Below are 22,500 nucleotides of genomic sequence, written 5' to 3'. Positions count from 1 at the left end.
CACAGGGACCAGAAACCATTACAGGGACCAGAAACCATCACAGGGACCAGAAACCATCACAGGGACCAGAAACCATCACAGGGACCAGAAACCATCACTGCACTCACCAGATCTTAATGGAATATTTAACTTGCACACAAGCAAACTTTGAAGTGCTGACCAGAAAAGTGTGACGTGTGCACAAGAAAGTCTTTGAGAGATCTCGGGCTCTGGTTTAGGTCTCAGTTAAACTTTCTTGTGGACGTACATGTCTTATCATGCTGTAAGTGTGCACCACGTCCTCTCCGGGGCTCCGTACAGACGGATTCAGTAAACTCGGTGCTCAGAGTGAGATGGGTGTCTAAGGGCGGACCTATCGGTGTGTTTATCTAAGGAAGTCATTTTAAACACTCTGGGATGTCTTCAGAATAGTTTAACTAGATGACACTGACATGAAGCCACAGACTGAATGAGCATGTCACTCAGACTCTGCGGTTGTGTTGTCTTGTTGTTTTATTCCATCAGCTGCTGATCCTCATGCTTGTAGCAGTGTGTGTTTGAGGATGTGTGTTTGTTGATGGTGTTTGAGGAGGAGGCGTCGCCGCGAGAAGCATCCGTCTGCTGACTGAAACATCCTGGAATCTGAGAGGTCAGCCGGTCCACACGTCCCAACCAATCAGACCAATCTGTGAATGCCTCAGTCCACATAAACACTGTTCAGTCTGAACTGGGATCTGATGGTGTAACTGGAGCTCTCTGGAACTTCTCACACAGTGAGAAAGTATTCAACTGATAATGTTTTGCACTCTGACAAACATCCGACCTTAGAAACACAAACTCGCTGACTCGGGAGTTTCACGTGGTGCTTGAAGGCGCCGCAGTGCTGCAGGCGTTAGCAAGGAGGTGTCAGGCTTCTGACCAATCATAACCAGCAGGAGGGCTAAGGTCTATACTGGCCTGCTCAAATCCCCCACTTCACAGTGAGTTTGACCTTTGACCCTCAGGTCTTCATTTTAGAGATGCTGTGAGAAACATGTTGGTACTCACCACCTGATGTCTCTGAGTCGTCTTAAAGAAGTTCTTCTGGTCCTCGCTGCCCAGAAACCTGCAGAGCGAACAACAACGTGCAGTCTTACCAGCGAAATGACTTCATGGCATCAAACTTTTTTATAATATCTGAAATGTTTTTAACCTCACTGAGATAAAGAACGTCAGAGAGTGTGAACCGGGACAAACAGCTGACAGACATCAAACACAAAGACAATGAAATGATTGGATCTGATCAGAGCTGTAAATCTGTCACCTCTCCAGCTTGTTGGTCCTGAACTGACAGGTGTAGTAGTCCGGCGGGGGGTTGGGAACATCCTGAGAAAAAGGACTGTGTAGGGACAGCCGGGACAAAACCTCCTCAGACCAGTTCACAATGGGACATGTGACGACCTGAAGGACACAATGAGGACACAAACAGAGGAGACGCTGAGGACAAACACTGAGCGGAGACAGACTTCATGTTAAGGGTTTCAGTCCGATCTGGCAGACGTAGGGTTCTGGGTCTGATCGAGCTCGACAGTCTATCATGTTGTCTCATGTACTGGGTCATTGTGGTCGACAGTCAAGGCCACATCTGGGACATAAAGGACATCTATAAAGGACGTCTATAAAGGATGTCTCTAAAGGACGTCTATAAAGGACGTCTCTAAAGGACTCTATAAAGGACGTCTATAAAGAATGTCTCTAAAGGACGTCTATAAAGGACATATAAAGGACGTCTATAAAGGACGTCTAAAGTCGTATTTTGGACACACTATGAAGAAGCTCTTGAGGGACACACTGGGGGACAGGAGACGGTTTACCTGCAGAGGGACTCTCAGAATGATCTCCTCTGCGTAGTAACACAGGACGTTCCAAGGAGCGCTGAGGAGGACAAAGCAGGTCCTGGTCTTTGTTTGGAGGACCTCAGTCTGTAGAGATGCAGAGACACAGGTTGGTTCAGGTTCAGCCTCCCTCTAAAGTTAAAGAGAAGGACTCTGGACCAGCTGGTCTACCAGAGTCCTCAATGGATTTATTGTTTTACTTTCAGTCAGCTGTTTGTACCGCTGCCTTCAAAACAACGTTTTAGTAAATCTGATTGGTTGAAACATATCAGAAGGCTGTGGTGAGAATCTTTGCTGCTGGTTTCAGACTGTATATTAATACACCTGCACTGTCTCAGACTCATGATATGGATGAGCAGTGATATCACAGTCTAACTGCAGTATACATGATCAGCTGTGTCTGCACCTGCTCCAGCAGCAGCCCCGACTGCTTCAGTTTGTTCAGAAACTTTTCCCTCCACTTCCTTCGTTCCTGACTTGGACTTGAACTCTCCTCACCCTGTTCCCGAGGCTCCTCCCACACCAACACGAAGTCTGAGGGAGAAACAAGCAAACAAATGATGTCATCACTGCTGACACAAACAAAACAAAAGAAGAGGTTCAAGAGAATGCAGTTCCTCCAGTGTCCACTAGAGTCTGTCTCCTGCAGTGAGTCAGTCTCCATAGAGCTCTATGTTAAAATGCAAAAAGAAGAGGATTTCCAAAGCAGTGAGGAAGGAGCTGGTTGGACTGATTTCATGTAATCAATAATTCAATAAGTAGTTCTGCATGATGATTATTGAGTTTCAGTTCAGGCTGACAGGAGCAGCGAGCACACAGAAGTTTGTTCCTCGCTAATATTGACTCAGCGACATTTGTTTAACTCACCAACTTGACTCGAGCCGTCACTTAACACATTCCTGTCTTGGGGCTTGGCTGATGCATCCTGGGAAATAAAAGCAATGAAATAAAGTTAAGAACATAAAACATTTATTAAACAAACAACAATTAAAAGCAACAGATGAATGTTCAACACGCTTTGATAAAACAGAAACCAAATCATGAAGATCACAAACAAACAGTCGAGTTTGAGCCTGAGGGACATAAACTTTACACATGAGCTGCAGAACTGGAAGGACTGGTGGGTTCCAGACCCCCCCCCGCTGAGGGTTTCCCCCCAGCCAATCAGGAAGCAGGGAACGTGTTGTGTTATTCATTGTCATTTAGTTACATTAACAGCAACGAGAGCAAAATGAGAGAGCGCGTCTCATCAGGGTCCAATAAAGACAACCTGAAAGAGATAAGACACAATAAACACACACACACACACACACACACACACACACACACACACGTGTACATCCCATGAGTTGTCAGTTTAACATTTCCCTAAAAGCATGAGGCTCAGAGTCGTGTTCAGATCTGCTCGTTCGGCCTTTAAAGGATCAGTTCAACGTTTTTATGGAGACGATTGGAACGCTCCCCGACGATGTTCATCGAGCTATCACTTAAAAAACATACAAACAGATCTTTGAGGAAAACAACGTGACTCTGAAACCGACTCGATGAGTGTGAAGTTTGTCTCTGCTGAACCTGCAGTCACTGAATCAGCATGAAACACATTTAAAATGTTTACAGGATGAAGTTCATGGTGCTGAGTTTGTTCTGTAAGTTGAAGAGTCTCAGGAGGTCAGAAGGAGGGTTTGTCTCTGTGGGAGGAACAGGAACATTCCTGATGAACCACGTGGTTATTGTCTTCCTCCTTCTTCATCACATGGTCGCGGGCCGCAGCACGGGGGGGCGTTTGACTCGTCTGTTAACGAGCTCAGATTGGACTCTTCCTGCCGCGCCACGTCTCCACTGTTCTTAACGAGACTGAAGACAAACACGGCGGGACGAACAGAACAAACATGGATCTTTACTGCTCCATCACTCAGTCAGCGCTCGACACGCCAGGAGCCGCTCTGTCTCATGATGTCACACTTCCTGCTTCCTGCTGCAGCCACACGAAAACACACTGCCCAACGTCTGAACCTCCGTTTGCTTTCTTAATAAAGCTAGGCTAACAGTTTCTACCTGGACACAGTCTTTGTGCTAAGCTAGCATATGTCAGACTCTTGATTCATGTGCTAAGCTAAGCTAGCATATGTCAGACTCTTGATTCATGTGCTAAGCTAAGCTAGCATATGTCAGACTCTTGATTCATGTGCTAAGCTAAGCTAGCATATGTCAGACTCTTGATTCATGTGCTAAGCTAAGCTAGCATATGTCAGACTCTTGATTCATGTGCTAAGCTAAGCTAGCATATGTCAGACTCTTGATTCATGTGTCTCAGCTTATTTATTCACTTTATAGACCGAGTCTCAAAAGGAAGGGAACACGATGTCGTGGTGAAGCTACAGTTAGCTCCCCATGTTGAAGGAATCTCCTCATTGGTTGGCTTGTCTTCAAACTGATTATTAGCCAATCAAGAAGTGCAAACCCCGCCCTGCAGTTCCTGCAGTGTCCTGTTGGGGTTTTTCTTTTAAGCCGAAGAATTCACTTTTAATACGGCAGTAAAAAGTCCATTTTGCAGACTGAATTAAAAACGGGTGCTGGTTGGCTTGAAGGTGGGCGTGTTGAAGATGGCGAGCGTCACCTCACCTGGTTCTAGATTGACCAATCAGGTGATGTCCCTACAGAAACAATGTTTATTAACTCTCACAGTGCAACGTGTGTTTGAAGAAAAAGTTCATATATTATTTGTAAATGATCTGAAATGTAATCCAGAGGGGTCGACTCATGACTCCGCCTCCTCTCTTGGAGAAGTTGCTTCATTCAGCATGTCGGCTCTGTGATTGGCTCTCTGACAGTAACCATGGTAACGCTGTAAACGGGCGAGATGTTTGTTTAAAACTGAACAAGTTAAAAAGTAATAAAAAAAGAAGAGGCTCCGGGACGCTTCCCTGTGGAACGCCTCGTCTGTCCGATCACACACACACACACACACACACACACACACATACACTGACAGCGGTTACCATGGTGATGCTGCCGTAGTTTTCCTCCGGCTTGGCGTCCATGGTGATGAGCGTGGCGCTGTCCTCCTTCTGCTCCCCTTTCCTCCTCATCATTCCTCCTCGTGCTCCTCCTCCAGATCCCGAAACAACCAACACACACACACACACACACACACACACACACACACAAACCACACACATACACACACACAAACCACACACACACACACACACACACACACACACACACAAACCACACACATACACACACACAAACCACACACACACACACACACACACACACACACAAACCACACACATACACACACACAAACCACACACACACACACACACACACACACACACACAAACCACACACACACACACACACACACACACACACACACACACAAAAACCACACACACACACACACACACACACACACACACACTTCTTCATACCCGACACACCAACAGGAGTCCACTATCTTAAACTGTGAGCCTGGTTCTGATCCAGGTTTCTGGTCTACATGAGTCTGGTTCTAATCCAGGTTTCTGGTCTACATGAGTCTGGTTCTGATCCAGGTTTCTGGTGTACATGAGCCTGGTTCTGATCCAGGTTTCTGGTCTACATGAGTCTGGTTCTGATCCAGGTATCTGGTCTACATGAGCCTGGTTCTGATTGGTCTTGTACTTGCTGTCGTTTCTTTAAACGTCATTAAAAGGACATTTGTCTTTCTAAACGCCGTCTTCTGTTTAGAACTCAAACATGGAGGTGACTTCTCATTGGCTCATTAGGTCCAAACAAAATGACTGAGAAGAACCGAGTCAACAGCAAATCTTTGTTTACAAGAGAAGCAGCATGGACTTCAGGATCCTTCAGTTATGAACACTCAGTATTTAAAGACGTCCACACGAGACGGTCTCTGTGTCTCATGCAGGTGGACTCACCTGTGTGTGCAGTCGGTCCTGGCTTCAGGTGAGTCTCAGATAAGTGTCCTGCTCGTCCAGCAGAGCAGCTGCCTGTGTGTGTCTGTGTGTTCAGCTTCCAGGGGTGAGATCTTAAGCCACGCCCCCCCCCTGAGTTAACCCCGCCCCTGCTGCCTCCTGGACCTGTCAGCAGTTCAGTCCTCATAATAACTGAACTACAAGTAACAGTGAATTATGTCTCTAAGCCCAGGCCACTTCCTGGGCACTGCCGAGTTACCCTTGAGCAAGGCACTGACCCCCCCCACCAGCTCAGGAGTGCAAACATTTGTTGTTTGTATTAAAGACATTTTAAAGTTTTCATAAAAGTTTGTTTGTACACCAAGAAATGAGAGTTTGTTGTTTTTATTGTTTATTATATTTCCTTCATGTTCTCAAACAGCTCAATAAATCCTCCATTACATCTCTGACAGCAGCAGCTCTCTGATTGGACGAGCCCAGTGGTGGCGCCCCCATCAGGACACAAACAGAGTTTACAACAAGAGTTTTTTCTACATCAGATCTACTGTCTTCTACTGAACACATGGACTAACACACACACACACACACACACACACACACACACACACACACACACACACACACACACACACACACACACACACACACACACACACACACACACACACACACACACACACACACACACACACACACACACACCTGGTTTATACCTCTGTGTTCATCACTGCCATGGTGGTCTACGCCCTCGTGACCACCACATACTGCGTCGTGTCTCCTGCACTACTCCACCTGAACACTAGTTGGCAGTGTAATCTCTATGCTAGCTATAGCGCTATGCTAGCTACCGCGCTAATAATCTGAGATTATTGTAAAGAAGGAAAGATGTTAAACACACAGAGGCTCATGATACAAAGATCATTTATTGATCTTCTCGTCATCGTTAGACTCGATTTGAATTTGTTTTAAATTTAGTGCAAGCCAGGAACGGGGCTGTGGACCAATCACAGGGCTCGAGCTCGTGGTCATTTCAGCTCGTGGTTACGTGTTTAAGGAGCCGCAGGTCAGGCTGTGTGAAGGTGCAGAGCGACACAAACCACCGCTGATGATTCCACACAGAAGACTAAATCAGGTAACACACACACACATATGCACATGCACACACACAAACACACACGCACACACACGTACAGTGATGTCTTTGGCAGGAAGCAGCTTCTTATGCTGAACAATTAACGACACTGGAGCTGCATGGAGTGGATGGTGATGTCATCAGAACGGTGATGTCATCAGAACGGTGATGTCATCAGAACGGTGATGTCATCAGGAGGCAAAGTACGCGCGCACACACACACACACACACACACACACACACACACACACACACAGTCTGACAGTGTGTAGTGTTTTAACATATAACCAACAGCGCCCCCTCCTGTCAGAGGCAGGTACCTGCAATGAACAGCAACACTATGGGATTGTGGGAAATGTAGTTGAGGTAACGTTTCTTTAAAATAAACTCAGGTTAGTATTTAAAAACTAAAGAGGATCATCTGTAACTTATTTCACATTTTCTTAACGTTATATTATAACTTTATCTTTTTTCATTTCTCTGATAAACTGTTTCGTGTTGTTCAGGGTTTATTTCTTTTAAAGTTATTTTGGTCAGAGACTAAAAATAACTTGTTTGCCTCTTTTTCTCTTAAACAAGCCACCGCCACCTGCGTTCACTACAGAGTCTCTGAACGCCCCACGCTCGTCTTTGTCCCTGAACGCCCCACATTCATTAACGACCACCCTCGCTCTAAACTTGTAGTGAAACCTAGAAGCCCCACACTTCTTTAAAGTCCCTGAACGTCTCACGGCTCTCATCGTGGAGCGGCCTCAGAGCGAACACTAACGGTTCACTTCCTGTCTGACCGTCAGGTGACGATTCTACTTTTAAGGCGTCCATTTTATTTTAAGGCATCTTTCCAAAGTGAAGCTTCAAATGAAATCAGATTTTTTAAGGCGCTTGTTTTTTCTAAAGTCACTTGTAATCAGTTCACTTTAATAACGCTGACGTCAGCCTTTAAATGGTTAATGTTACCATTGACTCTTTAAGGCCCTTAAAACGTACCTGACCAGGTCACATGACCTCGTTTAAGGTGTCTAACAGGACTCTCGTTGACACGACACAGATTAACGGGACGGACAGGAAGAAGGGATTTCAGAGGGTTAAATTGACCTGGAGATGAGTTTACGGATGGTTTCATGTTATTTTGTATATACACAATCAGCGCCCCCCCGCCAGCCAATCAGAAGCCTTTAATTATCCTAAACCTGTTCCTGAAGTCAAACATTACGTCGATGAAATGAGAGAAGTGAACCGTGACGTCAGTGTGATGAAGCTTTAAGTCTTTAAACTGAAACTTAAAGAACACGTGATAATCTGAAATGTGTCGTGAGGGACGAATCAAAACCCCTTTAAGGCCCTCGAGTTCTGATGCAAACGTGTCATCACAGTGATGTCATCAGAGAGAGAGAGCTCATTCATTCAACACACACACACACACACACACACACACACACACACACACACACACACACACACACACACACACACACACACACACCACACCCTTCAACCAAAGACCATTGATAATAATATTTATAATAATCATAATAACAGTGATAAAGCAGAAATCAGCAACATCGTCCCGTGTGGCTTCGTCACATCTTCGTCACCATCATGCGTCCTTTTGGTCTGTGACGTCCACCGACGGGACGCCGGTCTGATCGTCTCTAATCAACAGATTTATATTAACTGTATGAAACCTGATCACCTCCTGATCTACTTCTGATACCTAACAGACCTCCAGTTCAGACGCTGACCAGCCGCTTCACTAACAAAAAACTATCTGAGCTCTGAACAAACGGTCTTTTGATTTGCTGGCTAACGTCACCTGACTAACCCAGACCATGTCCTCTTCAGTCCGTCTACCAGACCTCGCAGCGCTTCCCCGTGTTCATTGGCGTCCCTGTAGGACAGTTGAAGTGGCGGCTGAAGTCTGGAGAGTTTGCGAGCGTGCCGATGACTCTGTATCGGGGGGGGCTGTGGGGGTCGGTCACCAGGCCCTCATGAGCGCTCTCTGGAGTGCGAACTGAACACCACACCTAAAAAACAAAGACAGGAGAGGTCTCACAGCTGCAGTTCCTCCAGTGTCCACTAGAGTCTGTCTCCTGCAGTGAGTCAGTCTCCATAGAGCTCTATGTTAAAATGTCCAACTTTACAGCTGCAGTTCCTCCAGTGTCCACTAGAGTCTGTCTCCTGCAGTGAGTCAGTCTCCATAGAGCTCTATGTTAAAATGTCCAACTTTACAGCTGCAGTTCCTCCAGTGTCCACTAGAGTCTGTCTCCTGCAGTGAGTCAGTCTCCATAGAGCTCTATGTTAAAATGTCTGCTTACATCATAGTAAGACTTAAAGGGACGTAGAATTAGGGGGGCGTGGCCTCTTTGAGTGACAGGTTGGCTAGCTGTCATTTCAGTAACCTCTCAGTCATGTCCTGAATATAACATTTAGAAAGTAATGTGTTGTTGTTTGAAGAGTCAGACAGACTTGACTCGAGGAAGTCTGAGGAAACATCATCTGCAGTAACTCGGCGTCTACGTGTCTCACCTGCGCAAATCCCACGAAGAAGAGCTGGTCATTGGTGAGGTTAACGGCAGGAAGTCTCTTATCATCTCCGCTCTTCTGGACCCACGAGCGATAGGCCTGAAGACCACATCGAGAGTTTAGACCTCAGGAAGGACTTTAGACCTTTCATGTGGACTCGAGTTCAAAACATCTTCAAGTTACTATTTCAAGATCTATGGAACTACAGCTTGGTGCATTTCTTCAGATTTCTATCTAATTAAATTTTTCTTCTGCTTTCCTTCCTTCCTTCCTTCCTTCCTTCCTTCCTTCCTCCCTCCCTCCCTTCCTCCTTCCTTCCTTCCTTCCTTCCTTCCTTCCTCCCTCCCTCCCTTCCTTCCTTCCTTCCTTCCTCCCTCCCTCCCTTCCTTCCTTCCTTCCTTCCTCCCTCCCTCCCTCCCTCCCTCCTTCCTTCCTTCCTTCCCTCCTCCCTCCCTCCCTTCCTTCCTTCCTCCCTCCCTCCTTCCTTCCTTCCTTCCTTCCTTCCTCCCTCCCTCCCTCCCTTCCTTCCTTCCTTCCTCCCTCCCTCCCTCCCTCCCTCCCTTCCTTCCTTCCTTCCTTGAATAAAGGATTATGTTAGACTTTCAAAATAAAACACTCAGACTCATGACATGACGTAAAAACGGAACCCAAATGACCAACAGAAGAAACACGTTCTCTTCCTGTGTTCTTCTGTGATGTTACAGAACCGTGGCGCCGACAGAGCGAGGAGCGCACGCCGAGTGGACACGCTAACGGAAGCTTATACTTACATGGTACGCCGCCTTCAGGCCGCCGTTGTCTGCGATGTTTTCTCCCAGCGTCTGCTTCCCGTTGACGCGTTCTCCGTTGACCGTGTAGTGACTGTACTGATCCACCATGCACTCGGTTCTCTGACGGAACGCCTCCACCGACGAGTTCTGCCACCACGGCCTCAAGTTACCTTCTTTATCGTACTCGCGACCTGACGGGGAGACAAGGGATGTGATGTCACTGTACAAGACGGCGTGCGCTGACCACGTGGTCACAGATCCAGACTCACCCTGATCGTCGAAGGCGTGCGTGAGCTCGTGACCCATCACCACGCCGATCCCCCCGAAGTTCAACGCCCTGAAAACAGTCCATACGTTAGTACACACACACACACACACACACGTACACACACACACACACACACACACACACACACACACACACACACACACACACACACACACACACACACACACACACACACACACACACACACACACACACACACACACACACACACACACACACACACACACACACACACACACACACACACACACACACACACACACACACACACACACACACACACACACACACACACACACACACACACACTGACTTGGGGTGGTCGTGGGCGTAGAAAGGAGCTTGCAGGATTCCTGCAGGGAAGACGATGCCGTTCTTTGTTGGCATGTAGTAAGCATTAACTGTGGGAGGAGTCATACTCCACCTGCAGGAGAGGAGGAGAGGAGGAGAGGAGAGGAGGAGACATGGAGAGGAGAGGAGGAGAGGAGAGGAGGAGACATGGAGAGGAGAGGAGGAGACATGGAGAGGAGGAGACATGGAGAGGAGGAGACGAGAGGAGGAGACGAGGAGACGAGGAGACAAGGAGAGGACAGGAGGAGAGGAGAGGGGAGGAGGAGACATGGAGAGGAGAGGAGGAGAGGAGGAGACATGGAGAGGAGAGGAGGAGAGAGGAGGAGACATGGAGAGGAGAGGAGGAGACATGGAGAGGAGGAGACGAGAGGAGGAGACGAGGAGACGAGGAGACAAGGAGAGGACAGGAGGAGAGGAGAGGGGAGGAGGAGACATGGAGAGGAGAGGAGGAGAGGAGGAGACATGGAGAGGAGAGGAGGAGAGAGGAGGAGACATGGAGAGGAGAGGAGGAGACATGGAGAGGAGAGGAGAGGAGAGGAGGAGACGAGAGGAGGAGACGAGGAGACAAGGAGAGGACAGGAGGAGAGGAGAGGGGAGGAGGAGACATGGAGAGGAGAGGAGGAGAGAGGAGGAGACATGGAGAGGAGAGGAGGAGAGAGGAGGAGACATGGAGAGGAGAGGAGGAGAGAGGAGGAGACATGGAGAGGAGAGGAGGAGAGAGGAGGAGACATGGAGAGGAGAGGAGGAGAGAGGAGGAGACATGGAGAGGAGGAGAGGAGGAGAGGAGGAGAGAGGAGGAGACATGGAGAGGAGGAGAGGAGGAGAGGAGGAGAGGCAAACGTTACAGCAGCTGTAAAGTTGTAAAAGGTGATTCAAAGGAGGAGCAGAGAATCACTCCCATGATTGAATCTGCTGTTTTAATGGCGAGCCCCCTGGTGGTGGGACTGACACACTGCAGTGTGCTGGTTCTTACTGGTCTTTGTTGGGAGTCTTCCTCAGCTGGTCGGCCATCACTCGAGCTGAGAAGTTGTAGAAGTTCAGCATGTTTTGGAAAAAGCTGTCGTCGGACACGTCGTACTGAAACACAGAACAGAGCTGTGAGGACCAGCAGGGGGCAGCAGAGACACCTGAGGACGCCACACGTCCCCAGCAGAGACACACCTGAGGACGCCACACGTCCCCAGCAGAGACACACCTGAGGACGCCACACGTCCCCAGCAGAGACACCTGAGGACGCCACACGTCCCCAGCAGAGACACCTGAGGACGCCACACGTCCCCAGCAGAGACACACCTGAGGACGCCACACGTCCCCAGCAGAGACACCTGAGGACGCCACACGTCCCTCCGCTCGATGATTGACAGCTGTCACTCACCCCGTCGTAAACGTCGTCCAGCTCTTTAGTGTCCAGGATGAATTCTGGGAAGCCGATCATATCGTAGATGGCGTCGGCCTATCAGGAGACAGAGACGGGTTCATACATGGTCTAAAGACGTTTGTTAAACCCCGCCCCCCGACTTACCTTGTCTTTAGCCGCCTTTCTCGTGTGGTCGTCCATCCAGCTGAGCTGGTCCAGAGATTCTTTAAACGCTGAGCGGATCTCATTAATCATCTCCTCTGCCTGAGAGAGAGAGAGAGGGGGCGAGAGAGAGAGAGAGAGAGAGAGAGAGGGGGCAAGAGAGAGAGAGAGCGAGGGCGAGAGAGAGAGAGAGAGAGAGAGAGAGGGAGAGAGAGCGAGGGCGAGAGAGAGAGAGAGCGAGGGCGAGAGAGAGAGGGCGAGAGAGAGAGAGAGAGAGAGAGAGAGGGGGCAAGAGAGAGAGAGAGCGAGGGCGAGAGAGAGAGAGAGAGAGAGCGAGAGAGAGAGAGAGCGAGGGCGAGAGAGAGAGAGAGCGAGGGCGAGAGAGAGAGGGCGAGAGAGAGAGAGAGAGGGCGAGAGAGAGCGAGAGGGCGAGAGAGAGAGAGGGTGAGGGCGAGAGAGAGCGAGGGCGAGAGAGAGAGAGAGAGAGAGGGCGAGAGAGAGAGAGAGAGGGCGAGAGAGAGAGAGCGAGAGACAGCGAGAGGGCGAGAGAGAGAGAGAGGGCGAGAGAGAGCGAGAGAGAGAGAGAGGGCGAGAGAGATAGAGAGAGGGCGAGAGAGAGAGGCCAAGAGAGGGAGAGAGAGAGAGAGAGAGAGAGAGGGCGAGAGAGAGAGAGAGAGGGCGAGAGAGAGAGAGAGGGCGAGAGAGATAGAGAGAGAGAGAGGGCGAGAGAGAGGGCGAGAGAGGGCGAGAGAGGGCGAGAGGGAGAGAGAGAGAGAGGGCGAGAGAGAAAGAGAGGGAGAGAGAGGGCGAGGGCGAGAGAGAGAGAGGGAGAGAGAGAGAGAGAGAGAGGGCGGGAGAGAAAGAGAGGGAGAGAGAGAGAGAGGGCGAGAGAGAGAGAGAGAGAGGGCGAGAGAGAGAGAGAGAGAGAGGGCGAGAGACAGGTGATGAAGCTGACCTGTTTGGACCTGAATCTGCTGTCAGCTGTGATCTGTGACTCACGATCTCTTTGCTGTGTTTGTCGAAGGTCGCTTTGACAAAGAGCGCTCCCAGAGCGAAGCCCAGAGTGTCGTCGGTGTTCCCGATGCAGGTCTGCCAGCGGGGGGTGCAGGACTGCAACACACCAGAACCAGTTAGAACCCACTACAGCCAGTACATCCACAGGGGACCAGTTAGAGACCCAGGTAGAAGCAAACCAGTTAGAACCAACAGAGAAGACACCCAGAGGTCCCAGCTACGACCCAACACTGGGTCCTAAAACCAGTTTGGACCAAAGGACCCTTTAAACTGGTCCTGGCAGGGCCAGTTAGAGGAGCTCTAAAGGGTTAGTTCCTAAGCCCCGCCTCCAGCATGCTAACAGAAGTTACCGTGAGCTACGAGTCGAGGAATAAGGGTTACCATAGCAACATCAGAGATTTACCTGCTGTGAGAGACAGAAGGATCAGACACAGTAACAGACGGGACGCTGAGAGGAGACACAGGAAGTCTAAGGTCTCTGTACCTTCTTGGTCCCGTAGAGACTCTCCAGCAGCTTGTCCTGAGCGTTCTCAAAGCGCTGATCCAAACTGGCCACGCTCTTCTGGACCAGCGTCCACATCATGTAGTTATTCAACAGACTGCAGACAAAGAAAAGACTCAGTTCAGTGTCAAAACCTGCAGTTCCTCCAGTGTCCACTAGAGTCTGTCTCCTGCAGTGAGTCAGTCTCCATAGAGCTCTATGTTAAAATGTCCAACTTTACAGCTGCAGTTCCTCCAGTGTCCACTAGAGTCTGTCTCCTGCAGTGAGTCAGTCTCCATAGAGCTCTATGTTAAAATGTCCAACTTTACAGCTGCAGTTCCTCCAGTGTCCACTAGAGTCTGTCTCCTGCAGTGAGTCAGTCTCCATAGAGCTCTATGTTAAAATGTCCAACTTTACAGCTGCAGTTCCTCCAGTGTCCACTAGAGTCTGTCTCCTGCAGTGAGTCAGTCTCCATAGAGCTCTATGTTAAAATGTCCAACTTTACAGCTGCAGTTCCTCCAGTGTCCACTAGAGTCTGTCTCCTGCAGTGAGTCAGTCTCCATAGAGCTCTATGTTAAAATGTCCAACTTTACAGCTGCAGTTCCTCCAGTGTCCACTAGAGTCTGTCTCCTGCAGTGAGTCAGTCTCCATAGAGCTCTATGTTAAAATGTCCAACTTTACAGCTGCAGTTCCTCCAGTGTCCACTAGAGTCTGTCTCCTGCAGTGAGTCAGTCTCCATAGAGCTCTATGTTAAACTAAACATGTTTACAGTTTGGGTCTCCGGAGCTACATTACACTAAGACTTAAAGGGAAGTAGAATTAGGGGGCGTGGCCTCTTTGAGTGACAGGTGGGAGCTGCTCGGTGTCCTCTCAGCTGATTCAGTCCCTGACCTTTAACCTCAGGTCATGTGTTTGTGCTGGAGATTTGCACCACAAGGGGGCGTCCTTTTGTTTTGGTGCTGTGCAGGTCATGTGTTTGTTTCAGTGCTCGTGTCTGAGACGTGAACAAAGCGCCGTGGAGACACCGTGTGGTCGATGTTAACCGTCTAACACGCCCCCCCCCCCTCCCCCTCCCCCCCTCCTGCAGCTGCTGTGTTACCTGTGGTCCGTCTTGTTGATGAGCTCGGACACCTGCTGCAGGTATTCTCTGGCGTACAGGACGACAGATTCTGTGTCGTTCAGCTCGAGAGGAGACAGAGAGGACGACAGGAAGTCCAACCACTCGACAGCCGGGGCCAGCGCCTGCAACACCAACGAAGAAGAAATGACACAGAGCACAGTCGGCTGTCCCTCGTTCACACATCACATACATCTCAATCAACTCCGAGCGCCACCTGGCCCCGCCCCCCTGCGTCTTCAACACAAAGGCGTCCTGTCAGCACAGGATGTCTGTGTCCCTCAGAGCGCCTCAGTGTGGGAGCAGACTGCACCGCCCGGGGGGGACGCGCCGAGATGAAAAACTAATCCCAGCTGAGTCTGAAGACGGAGAACCAGTGAGAGTTTCTGAGACTTCAATAAAACATGAAGAGGCAGAACAGCTGGACTCCAGCGGCCAGCAGGGGGCAGACTTTAAATAAAACTAAAATAAACTTAGTGTCTGTAAAGGAGGAAGTGAGACGCTACACAGACGCTTTAGAGACGCACTCACGTTTGTTTGACCTTTAAAAAGAAGCACAGTCTCAGCGTATCACCATCCTGTGAACCATGACTCAGCGTTTCCCAACACAAACAGGGATGCACGGTCCAGTGTTTGGAGAACACTGATGATGGGGACTCTGAGTAGAACTCTGGACTGGTCTTCCTCTGCAGGTTCTGGATGCTGCTGACCTCAGCTGATCCGTGTGGTTTGTCTAAGTGATGGAGCTGAGCGGGCGATGAGTGGCGCTAACGAGGGCGGAGCACTCGTGGTCATATCTGCGTGTTCAGTGCTTCCTGTGTGTTGTTGTTGTTGTTGTTGTTGTTGTTGTTGTTGTTGTTGTTGTTGTTGTTGTTGTTGTTGTTGTTGTTGTTGTTGTTGTTGTTGTTGTTGTTGTTGTTGTTGTTGTTGTTGTTGTTGTTGTTGTTGTTGTTGTTGTGCTCAGGCCTCCTCTCACCTCACAGTTTCTTCACTGCGTCACGTTGCTCCTATCAGAGCGCTCAGTCCTGCTGGCTCGTCCAATCAGAGGCCACCCTGATCACCTTCTACTGCAGGTGATGCTGAAAGCTGCCTCTCGACCATTGTTTGCTTTAAATTGACACCAGATGCATGATGGGAAATCAAATCTATCTGCAGTGTCGTCAATATTGACCTTTCACTGTAAGCAGACTGTGACTGAGCGTCAGCCTGCAGCGTTCTCCAGCACAGCTGTATAACGTGCGACTTTTGACCGTGGAAGGGAAGCCGCAGGACTGTCGGAGCCGCCTCTGCACGCCGCCTCTGCACGCCGCCCGCTGTCATTAAAGTGAAGAGAGGAGACGAAGCTGCAGGGACGTTTAACTGAAGTCTGCCATGTTTATATAATAACCTGTTATCTAACCTCGCTCTGCCACGGAGATGCAGGCACATAGCAACAGCTCTTGGCAACAGTTGCCATGGTGACCCCTCGAGCATCTGCATCCCCTGAAGGACAGAGCGCCGCAGCAGAGGCTGCGCTGAACAACATCCAGAGGACAGGTCGATGCGTCTGTCTCACAGACAGCTCAGGCTAACGTTAGCACGATGCTAACATGTAACAGCCGAGACGTTAACCACCGTCTTAGTTTGGACTTTAAGCAGGAAGCAAACCGCTGAGGCTGATGGGATTGACTGTAGTCCTGCAGCTGATTGTCAATCAACCAGACTGAGGATTGTTTTCTGTAGAGTCAGCTGATTTAGTCCCATGATTAGAGCGCCCCCTGGGGCCCGTTTCAGAACGCCGGCTGAACAAAGTCTCAGTCATCTCCTCTACTGAAACACACGCCGTGACACGGACTCAGACAAACACGCCGTGACACGGACTCAAGGGAAGAATGAGGAAATGAAACTCGGGCTTCAGTGAGCTTCACAGACTCCACAGTTACCATAGCAACAGACTCCTCCCCCTCTCCAACAGAAACCCCAGAGTGACTGAGAGTTAAACCCGCTCACTGAAACCCCCCCCCCCCCTGGTGGTGGACCTACGTACTGCGTGTTGAAAGCTCGTCTCTTACTGCTCAGTATCGAGTTTTCGTTGTTATTACTTCCAGGTTTAAGATCATCGTCACTCCTCAAACTTCTGCATGTAGATAAAACGGCGAGGAGTGATGAGGCCGCGGACACAAAACAAACTACGCAATACAATTTATAATTCAAACAAAAACAAACATCTTAGTGTTGCACCGTCTTTTCTTTTTGTCCTACTCAACGTCCTGAGACCACACGACCTCCTCGACTCACCTGCAGCTCAGATATGGTGACCTTGTGATAGATCTTCTCCTCGTCTCGCCGTTGGTCCTGAGGGACAGTGATGTTGGCGAGCGCCGTCTCAAAGTCCAGAATCTGCTGCATCTGAAGCTGCGTGGCGCTTCTCTCCCCGCCCAGCAGCATCCCCAGCTCCACCATGTAGTCCAGGTACGCCACCAACACCTGCGAGTCACATAAAGGGTTAAATGATGACACATCTACAAAGACTAACCTGCTTCAAACAAACTCACCTTCTCATTGGCTGTCTTGTTGAGGTAATAATCCCTGGATGGCAGAAAAATCCCTGATTGGTCCACCTGGGCGGGGGAGATCCACATTTAAGTAAAGTTGAGAGACAGTCCATTCATGGATGTACCAATGCACTCAACTCCCGATACGATATGTCCCGGGTTTAAACTGAGGTTGAGGTCTACAGTGAGGTTGTGGTCTACAGTGGGGTTGAGGTCTATAGTGGGGTTGAGGTCTACAGTGAGGTTGAGGTCTACAGTGGGGTTGTGGTCTACAGTGGGGTTGAGGTCTACAGTGGGGTTGAGGTCTACAGTGAGGTTGAGGTCTACAGTGAGGTTGAGGTCTACAGTGGGGTTGTGGTCTACAGTGGGGTTGAGGTCTACAGTGGGGTTGAGGTCTACAGTGGGGTTGAGGTCTACAGGGTGGTTGAGGTCTACAGTGGGGTTGAGGTCTACAGTGGGGTTGAGATCTACAGGGTGGTTGAGGTCTACAGTGGGGTTGAGGTCTACAGTGGGGTTGAGGTCTACAGTGGGGTTGAGGTCTACAGGGTGGTTGTGGTCTACAGGGGGGTTGAGGTCTACAGTGAGGTTGAGGTCTACAGGGGGGTTGAGGTCTACAGTGAGGTTGAGGTCTACAGTGGGGTTGAGGTCTACAGGGGGGTTGAGGTCTACAGTGAGGTTGAGGTCTACAGTGGGGTTGAGGTCTACAGGGGGGTTGAGGTCTACAGGGGGGTTGAGGTCTACAGGGGGGTTGAGGTCTACAGTGAGGTTGAGGTCTACAGGGGGGTTGAGGTCTACCTGGATGACATTACTGTTGGAGTTTTTTGGATCAGCACTGACGGAGACGCTGAAGAAAGGCTGAGCTCTGTACGGACCAGAAACCACCTTCAGGACGTCCATGAAGTTCTCTTTGTCCCAGGGCCCGGTCATGTTCCAACCCCCGATCTGAAATCAAAACCAGGTCCAGGTGTTCAAAGAGAATCCAAACTGCTTGTTGTTTAAGCGTCGACACAGTGAGTCTGCTCTCGTAGTCATTCATGGTTTAAAGGTCTTCATGAGAACTCTCTTATATAACCTTTAATATAAAGACTTGTTCATAGTTAGGGGCGTGGCTAATTTGACTGACAGGTGGGCGGGTTGTCTTAAGGCCCGCCCACCAGCTCCTTCTATTGATAGATGAAGGAGGTGGAGTCACCCCGACTCGGCCTAAAGGGACCAGAAGGACTCCTCTGCAGTCAAAGTGCTGCCGTCTGTTATTTCTTATCTGCAGTGAACTCATCCTGCTGTGAGCTGGAAATGAGACTCTTTGTTCTGGGGCACTGAGCCTGAGTGATGCTGTAACCATGGAGACAAGGGGCATCCGTTGCTACCTTGGCGATGAGGTCTATGAGGGGCTGAGCTCCCAGCTCCTCGATCCTCTGCGTGTTGAGACAGGACAGATAGTAGGACTGAGTCTTCCTCTCGGCTTCGCTGCTGCCGTTAAACGTCCCGTTCTCTGCAAGACATCAAACAGTCAAGGTTCAGTGACGGACGCCATCTTTGTCCTCATAAAGAAACCAATCAACCAATCAGCTTCAGGGTGCCAGAGGTTCAGGAGGTGTGTCTCTAATCCTGTCCTCTTTAGTTTCTGTGTCCTTTCTCTCTCCCTGTCTTTGTCTCTCTGGAAACCTCTTCCTGTCTCACTCTGAACCTGTCCTCCTGTCTCACCCTCCTCAGTCTCTCTGTCCACCTGTCTCCTCCTCCTCAGTGTCTCTGTCCACCTGTCTCCCCCTCCTCAGTGACTCTGTCCACCTGTCTCCCCCTCCTCAGTGTCTCTGTCCACCTGTCTCCCCCTCCTCAGTCTCTCTGTCCACCTGTCTCCTCCTCCTCAGTGTCTCTGTCCACCTGTCTCCTCCTCCTCAGTGACTCTGTCCACCTGTCTCACCCTCCTCAGTGTCTCTGTCCACCTGTCTCCCCCTCCTCAGTGTCTCTGTCCATCTGTCTCACCCTCCTCAGTGTCTCTGTCCACCTGTCTCACCCTCCTCTGTCCCTCTGTCCACCTGTCTCCCCCTCCTCAGTGTCTCTGTCCACCTGTCTCCCCCTCCTCAGTGTCTCTGTCCACCTGTCTCACCCAGCAGGTGTTTCAGCAGAGCCTGGTTTTGCTCCCAGATGCTGTTGAAAGTGGACCAGCGAGACCGTCCGTCAGGCAGCGGGTTTTTCCTCATCCAGCCTCCGCAGGCGAACTGGTAGAAGTCTTGGCACGGGTCGACGCTGCGGTCCATCGCCTCCACCATCTGACTGGCTACGGTGACGCATGCCTCCGACAGGCACAGGCCACGCCCACTATCTGCAAGGCATCATGGGACAGAATGAAAGGAGGGAGTTACTAAACGTTCAAATGTTGGATGTTTTAAAGAAAAGGAGGACACAAGGAAGAAATACAAAGATGCATTCAGGTGTTACCTGAGCTGAGCCCGAGTCCCAGGACCAGGAGACAGGCCAGCAGAGCCAACAGAGCAGCCATGAGCAGGACCGACAGAAGAACCTCCAGCTGGGTCCTCCTGCCAAAAATGTCCACACCCCCCTTCCTGAAGCCCACCTGAGAGACACAGAGAGAGAGTCCAATCAAAGACCAGGACCAGATCTCATCCAAAGACTAGGACCAGATCCCATCCAAAGACCAGGACCAGGTCTCATCGAAAGACCAGGACCAGATCCCATCCAAAGACCAGGACCAGATCTCATCCAAAGACCAGGACCAGATCTCATCCAAAGTCCAGGACCAGATCCCATCCAAAGTCCAGGACCAGATCCCATCCAAAGTCCAGTACCAGATCCCATCTAAAGTCCAGGACCAGATCTCATCTAAAGACCAGTCAAATTTAAACTGCCTTAGAGAGATGCTCAGAGGACAGGAAGTGTTCCTTCGTGTCACAAGGACCACCAGGTGGACTGAGTATCCAAACAGGATCACAGGAGGGGGGGGGGGGGTGGACTTATGTTGTGCTGTCTCTCCCTGTAGAGATGGTCTTCAGGCCTGGGGGCTCCTGGTTGGTCCAGGATATCTAAACAGGGGGTCATGATGGACATCCTGTCCCCTCGCCCGTCCCTGAAGCAGGGCCAGCTCGGGTTCAGTCAGAGTCTGAGCTCATTAAAGAAGTGTCCTCGTCCCAGAATACCAGCACCCAGGGACGATCCATTTGTGGCCCGTTCAGCTCAGGACTGCTGGGACCTGTTGACCTATTTTGTCACATACCAAACACTCACATACTCCCGGGGGGCCCCAGGCAGAGATTCACTGGGGGCCCCTTCAGCACCATTATGTCTGCAGGCATCGTCCCTCCTCCTTCACTGACTTCCATGGACAAACAGAGTTAATGCATGCGAGGCTGAGCAGGTCTGCTGCAGTCCGCTGGTCCCCCCCACAGAGCGCTCGTAGCGCTAGCATGAAAGCAGAGAGCCTCCTCTGACGTTTGTTGTCTGTCTCGCAGCGATGCAGACCCCCCCCCCCCCGCTGCTGCTCCTCTCCTTCTGTGGCCTCCTTTTGTGTTTTCAGCCTTTGGGCCCCCCAGAGCCTGGCTCCGTGTTCTGAGTCCTTCTGAGTCCAGGACTTCACCTTGGAGCCGCTAGCTCGGGACTCATTCTGTCCTCTCTTACTGTCTCTGCAGCAACCACGAGCAAAGATTGTGCAACGGCAGATTGTGCAACAACAAGTGTGTGTGTGTGTGTGTGTGTGTGTGTGTGTGTGTGTGTGTGTGTGTGTGTGTGTGTGTGTGTGTGTGTGTGTGTGTGTGTGTGTTCACTGACCTCCAATCTGTCAGGAGACGATGCTGCCTCCGCTGGAGCGTCTGACACTTCCTCCTCATCCAACGTAGCTCGCTTATAGCTGGACATCTGCCCACACACACACACATGCACACACACACACACACATATATACACACACAAAGTCAATAATGTCCTCACTAATATAGATACATTAGAAAAACTGTCAGGACAAATCAAATCTGCAGGAAGGACTCAGAGAACATGGACACACACACACACACACACACACACACACACACACACACACACACACACACACAGACCATGTGTCCACAGACATGTTTAAATAAAGATTGACTGATTGAATATCTGTCTGCACATGTTTCACTTCTCTCCGTTTATTAAATGATTGATTATTAATCAGGTTAAAATCGTCCACAGAAGCTGAAAGGACACTATGACTCCTCTCTGATCCTACCAGCAGCGTCCTCCATCCAACCCTTCAGCTCTTCCTGCTTCACCTGTGAGTGAGGCTGCCAGGTGTTCATCATCACCTGATGATTCATGCTGCTCTCACTCTGCTGCTCATCATCGCCATCAGCTGGACCGGAGTCTGTACTGCATTCAGGCTGATCACTATCAGGCTGATCACTATCAGGCTGATCACTATCAGACCGATCACTATCAGGCTGATCACTATCAGACTGATCACTATCAGACTGATCACTATCAGACCGATCACTATCAGACTGATCACTATCAGACTGATCACTATCAGACCGATCACTATCAGACTGATCACTATCAGACCGATCACTATCAGACCGATCACTATCAGACCGATCACTATCAGACTGATCACTATCAGACCGATCACTATCAGACTGATCAATATCAGACTGATCACTATCAGCCTGATCACTATCAGACTGATCACTATCAGGCTGATCACTATCAGACTGATCACTATCAGACCGATCACTATCAGACCGATCACTATCAGACCGATCACTATCAGACTGATCACTATCAGACCGATCACTATCAGACCGATCACTATCAGACCGATCACTATCAGACTGATCACTATCAGACTGATCAATATCAGACTGATCACTATCAGCCTGATCACTATCAGACTGATCACTATCAGGCTGATCACTATCAGACCGATCACTATCAGACCGATCACTATCAGACCGATCACTATCTACTATCTGTAGAGACGGTAGAGGTGGCGTGCAGAC

At 49.9% G+C, this 22,500-nt stretch overlaps 2 protein-coding genes and 1 long non-coding RNA gene across 5 annotated transcripts in view; all 3 read right to left on the bottom strand.

The window, feature by feature from the left end:
* Window positions 1-4,966, bottom strand: part of ano7 (anoctamin 7) — a 13,841-nt gene extending 8,875 nt beyond the window's left edge. The window contains exons 1-6 of the mRNA XM_079354045.1: window positions 4,853-4,966; window positions 2,721-2,778; window positions 2,260-2,387; window positions 1,833-1,940; window positions 1,283-1,419; window positions 1,027-1,084 (exon numbers count right to left, since the gene is read on the bottom strand). Coding sequence (XP_079210171.1) covers window positions 1,027-1,084; window positions 1,283-1,419; window positions 1,833-1,940; window positions 2,260-2,387; window positions 2,721-2,778; window positions 4,853-4,945 — 582 coding nt within the window. The 5' untranslated portion in view covers window positions 4,946-4,966. The remainder of the gene's footprint in view (window positions 1-1,026; window positions 1,085-1,282; window positions 1,420-1,832; window positions 1,941-2,259; window positions 2,388-2,720; window positions 2,779-4,852) is intronic.
* Window positions 4,967-6,147: 1,181 nt separating this feature from the next.
* LOC306830551 lies at window positions 6,148-7,930 on the bottom strand. 2 transcript variants are annotated; one of them, XR_013779983.1, is made up of 2 exons: window positions 6,921-7,930; window positions 6,148-6,346 (listed from the first exon to the last, which is right to left on the bottom strand). It is a non-coding gene; the product is annotated as an uncharacterized lncRNA (long non-coding RNA). The 2 variants fall into 2 exon arrangements; XR_013779984.1 differs by having other exon boundaries at window positions 6,927-7,930.
* A 756-nt stretch (window positions 7,931-8,686) lies between these two features.
* ece2b (endothelin converting enzyme 2b) overlaps window positions 8,687-22,500 on the bottom strand; it is a 24,017-nt gene continuing 10,203 nt past the window's right edge. Inside the window, exons 1-19 of one of the 2 annotated variants that reach the window (XM_079354057.1) lie at window positions 21,732-21,819; window positions 21,293-21,379; window positions 19,949-20,084; window positions 19,617-19,832; window positions 18,877-19,001; window positions 18,305-18,451; window positions 17,510-17,575; window positions 17,253-17,441; window positions 14,958-15,100; window positions 13,862-13,976; window positions 13,363-13,473; window positions 12,367-12,465; window positions 12,220-12,297; window positions 11,818-11,921; window positions 10,807-10,917; window positions 10,474-10,541; window positions 10,205-10,395; window positions 9,438-9,533; window positions 8,687-8,935 (exon numbers count right to left, since the gene is read on the bottom strand). In XM_079354057.1, the coding sequence (XP_079210183.1) occupies window positions 8,759-8,935; window positions 9,438-9,533; window positions 10,205-10,395; window positions 10,474-10,541; window positions 10,807-10,917; window positions 11,818-11,921; window positions 12,220-12,297; window positions 12,367-12,465; window positions 13,363-13,473; window positions 13,862-13,976; window positions 14,958-15,100; window positions 17,253-17,441; window positions 17,510-17,575; window positions 18,305-18,451; window positions 18,877-19,001; window positions 19,617-19,832; window positions 19,949-20,084; window positions 21,293-21,379 (2,259 nt within the window). In that variant the 5' untranslated portion in view covers window positions 21,732-21,819 and the 3' untranslated portion in view covers window positions 8,687-8,758. Of the gene's footprint in view, window positions 8,936-9,437; window positions 9,534-10,204; window positions 10,396-10,473; window positions 10,542-10,806; window positions 10,918-11,817; window positions 11,922-12,219; window positions 12,298-12,366; window positions 12,466-13,362; window positions 13,474-13,861; window positions 13,977-14,957; window positions 15,101-17,252; window positions 17,442-17,509; window positions 17,576-18,304; window positions 18,452-18,876; window positions 19,002-19,616; window positions 19,833-19,948; window positions 20,085-21,292; window positions 21,380-21,731; window positions 21,820-22,500 lie in introns of those variants that run through there. The other variant, XM_079354056.1, reaches the window with a different exon arrangement.

The sequence above is a fragment of the Symphodus melops genome, assembly GCF_947650265.1.
Source record: "Symphodus melops genome assembly, chromosome: 10".
NCBI classification, from domain to species: Eukaryota; Metazoa; Chordata; class Actinopteri; order Labriformes; family Labridae; genus Symphodus; species Symphodus melops.
This window is presented reverse-complemented; position numbering and strand designations above follow the sequence as displayed.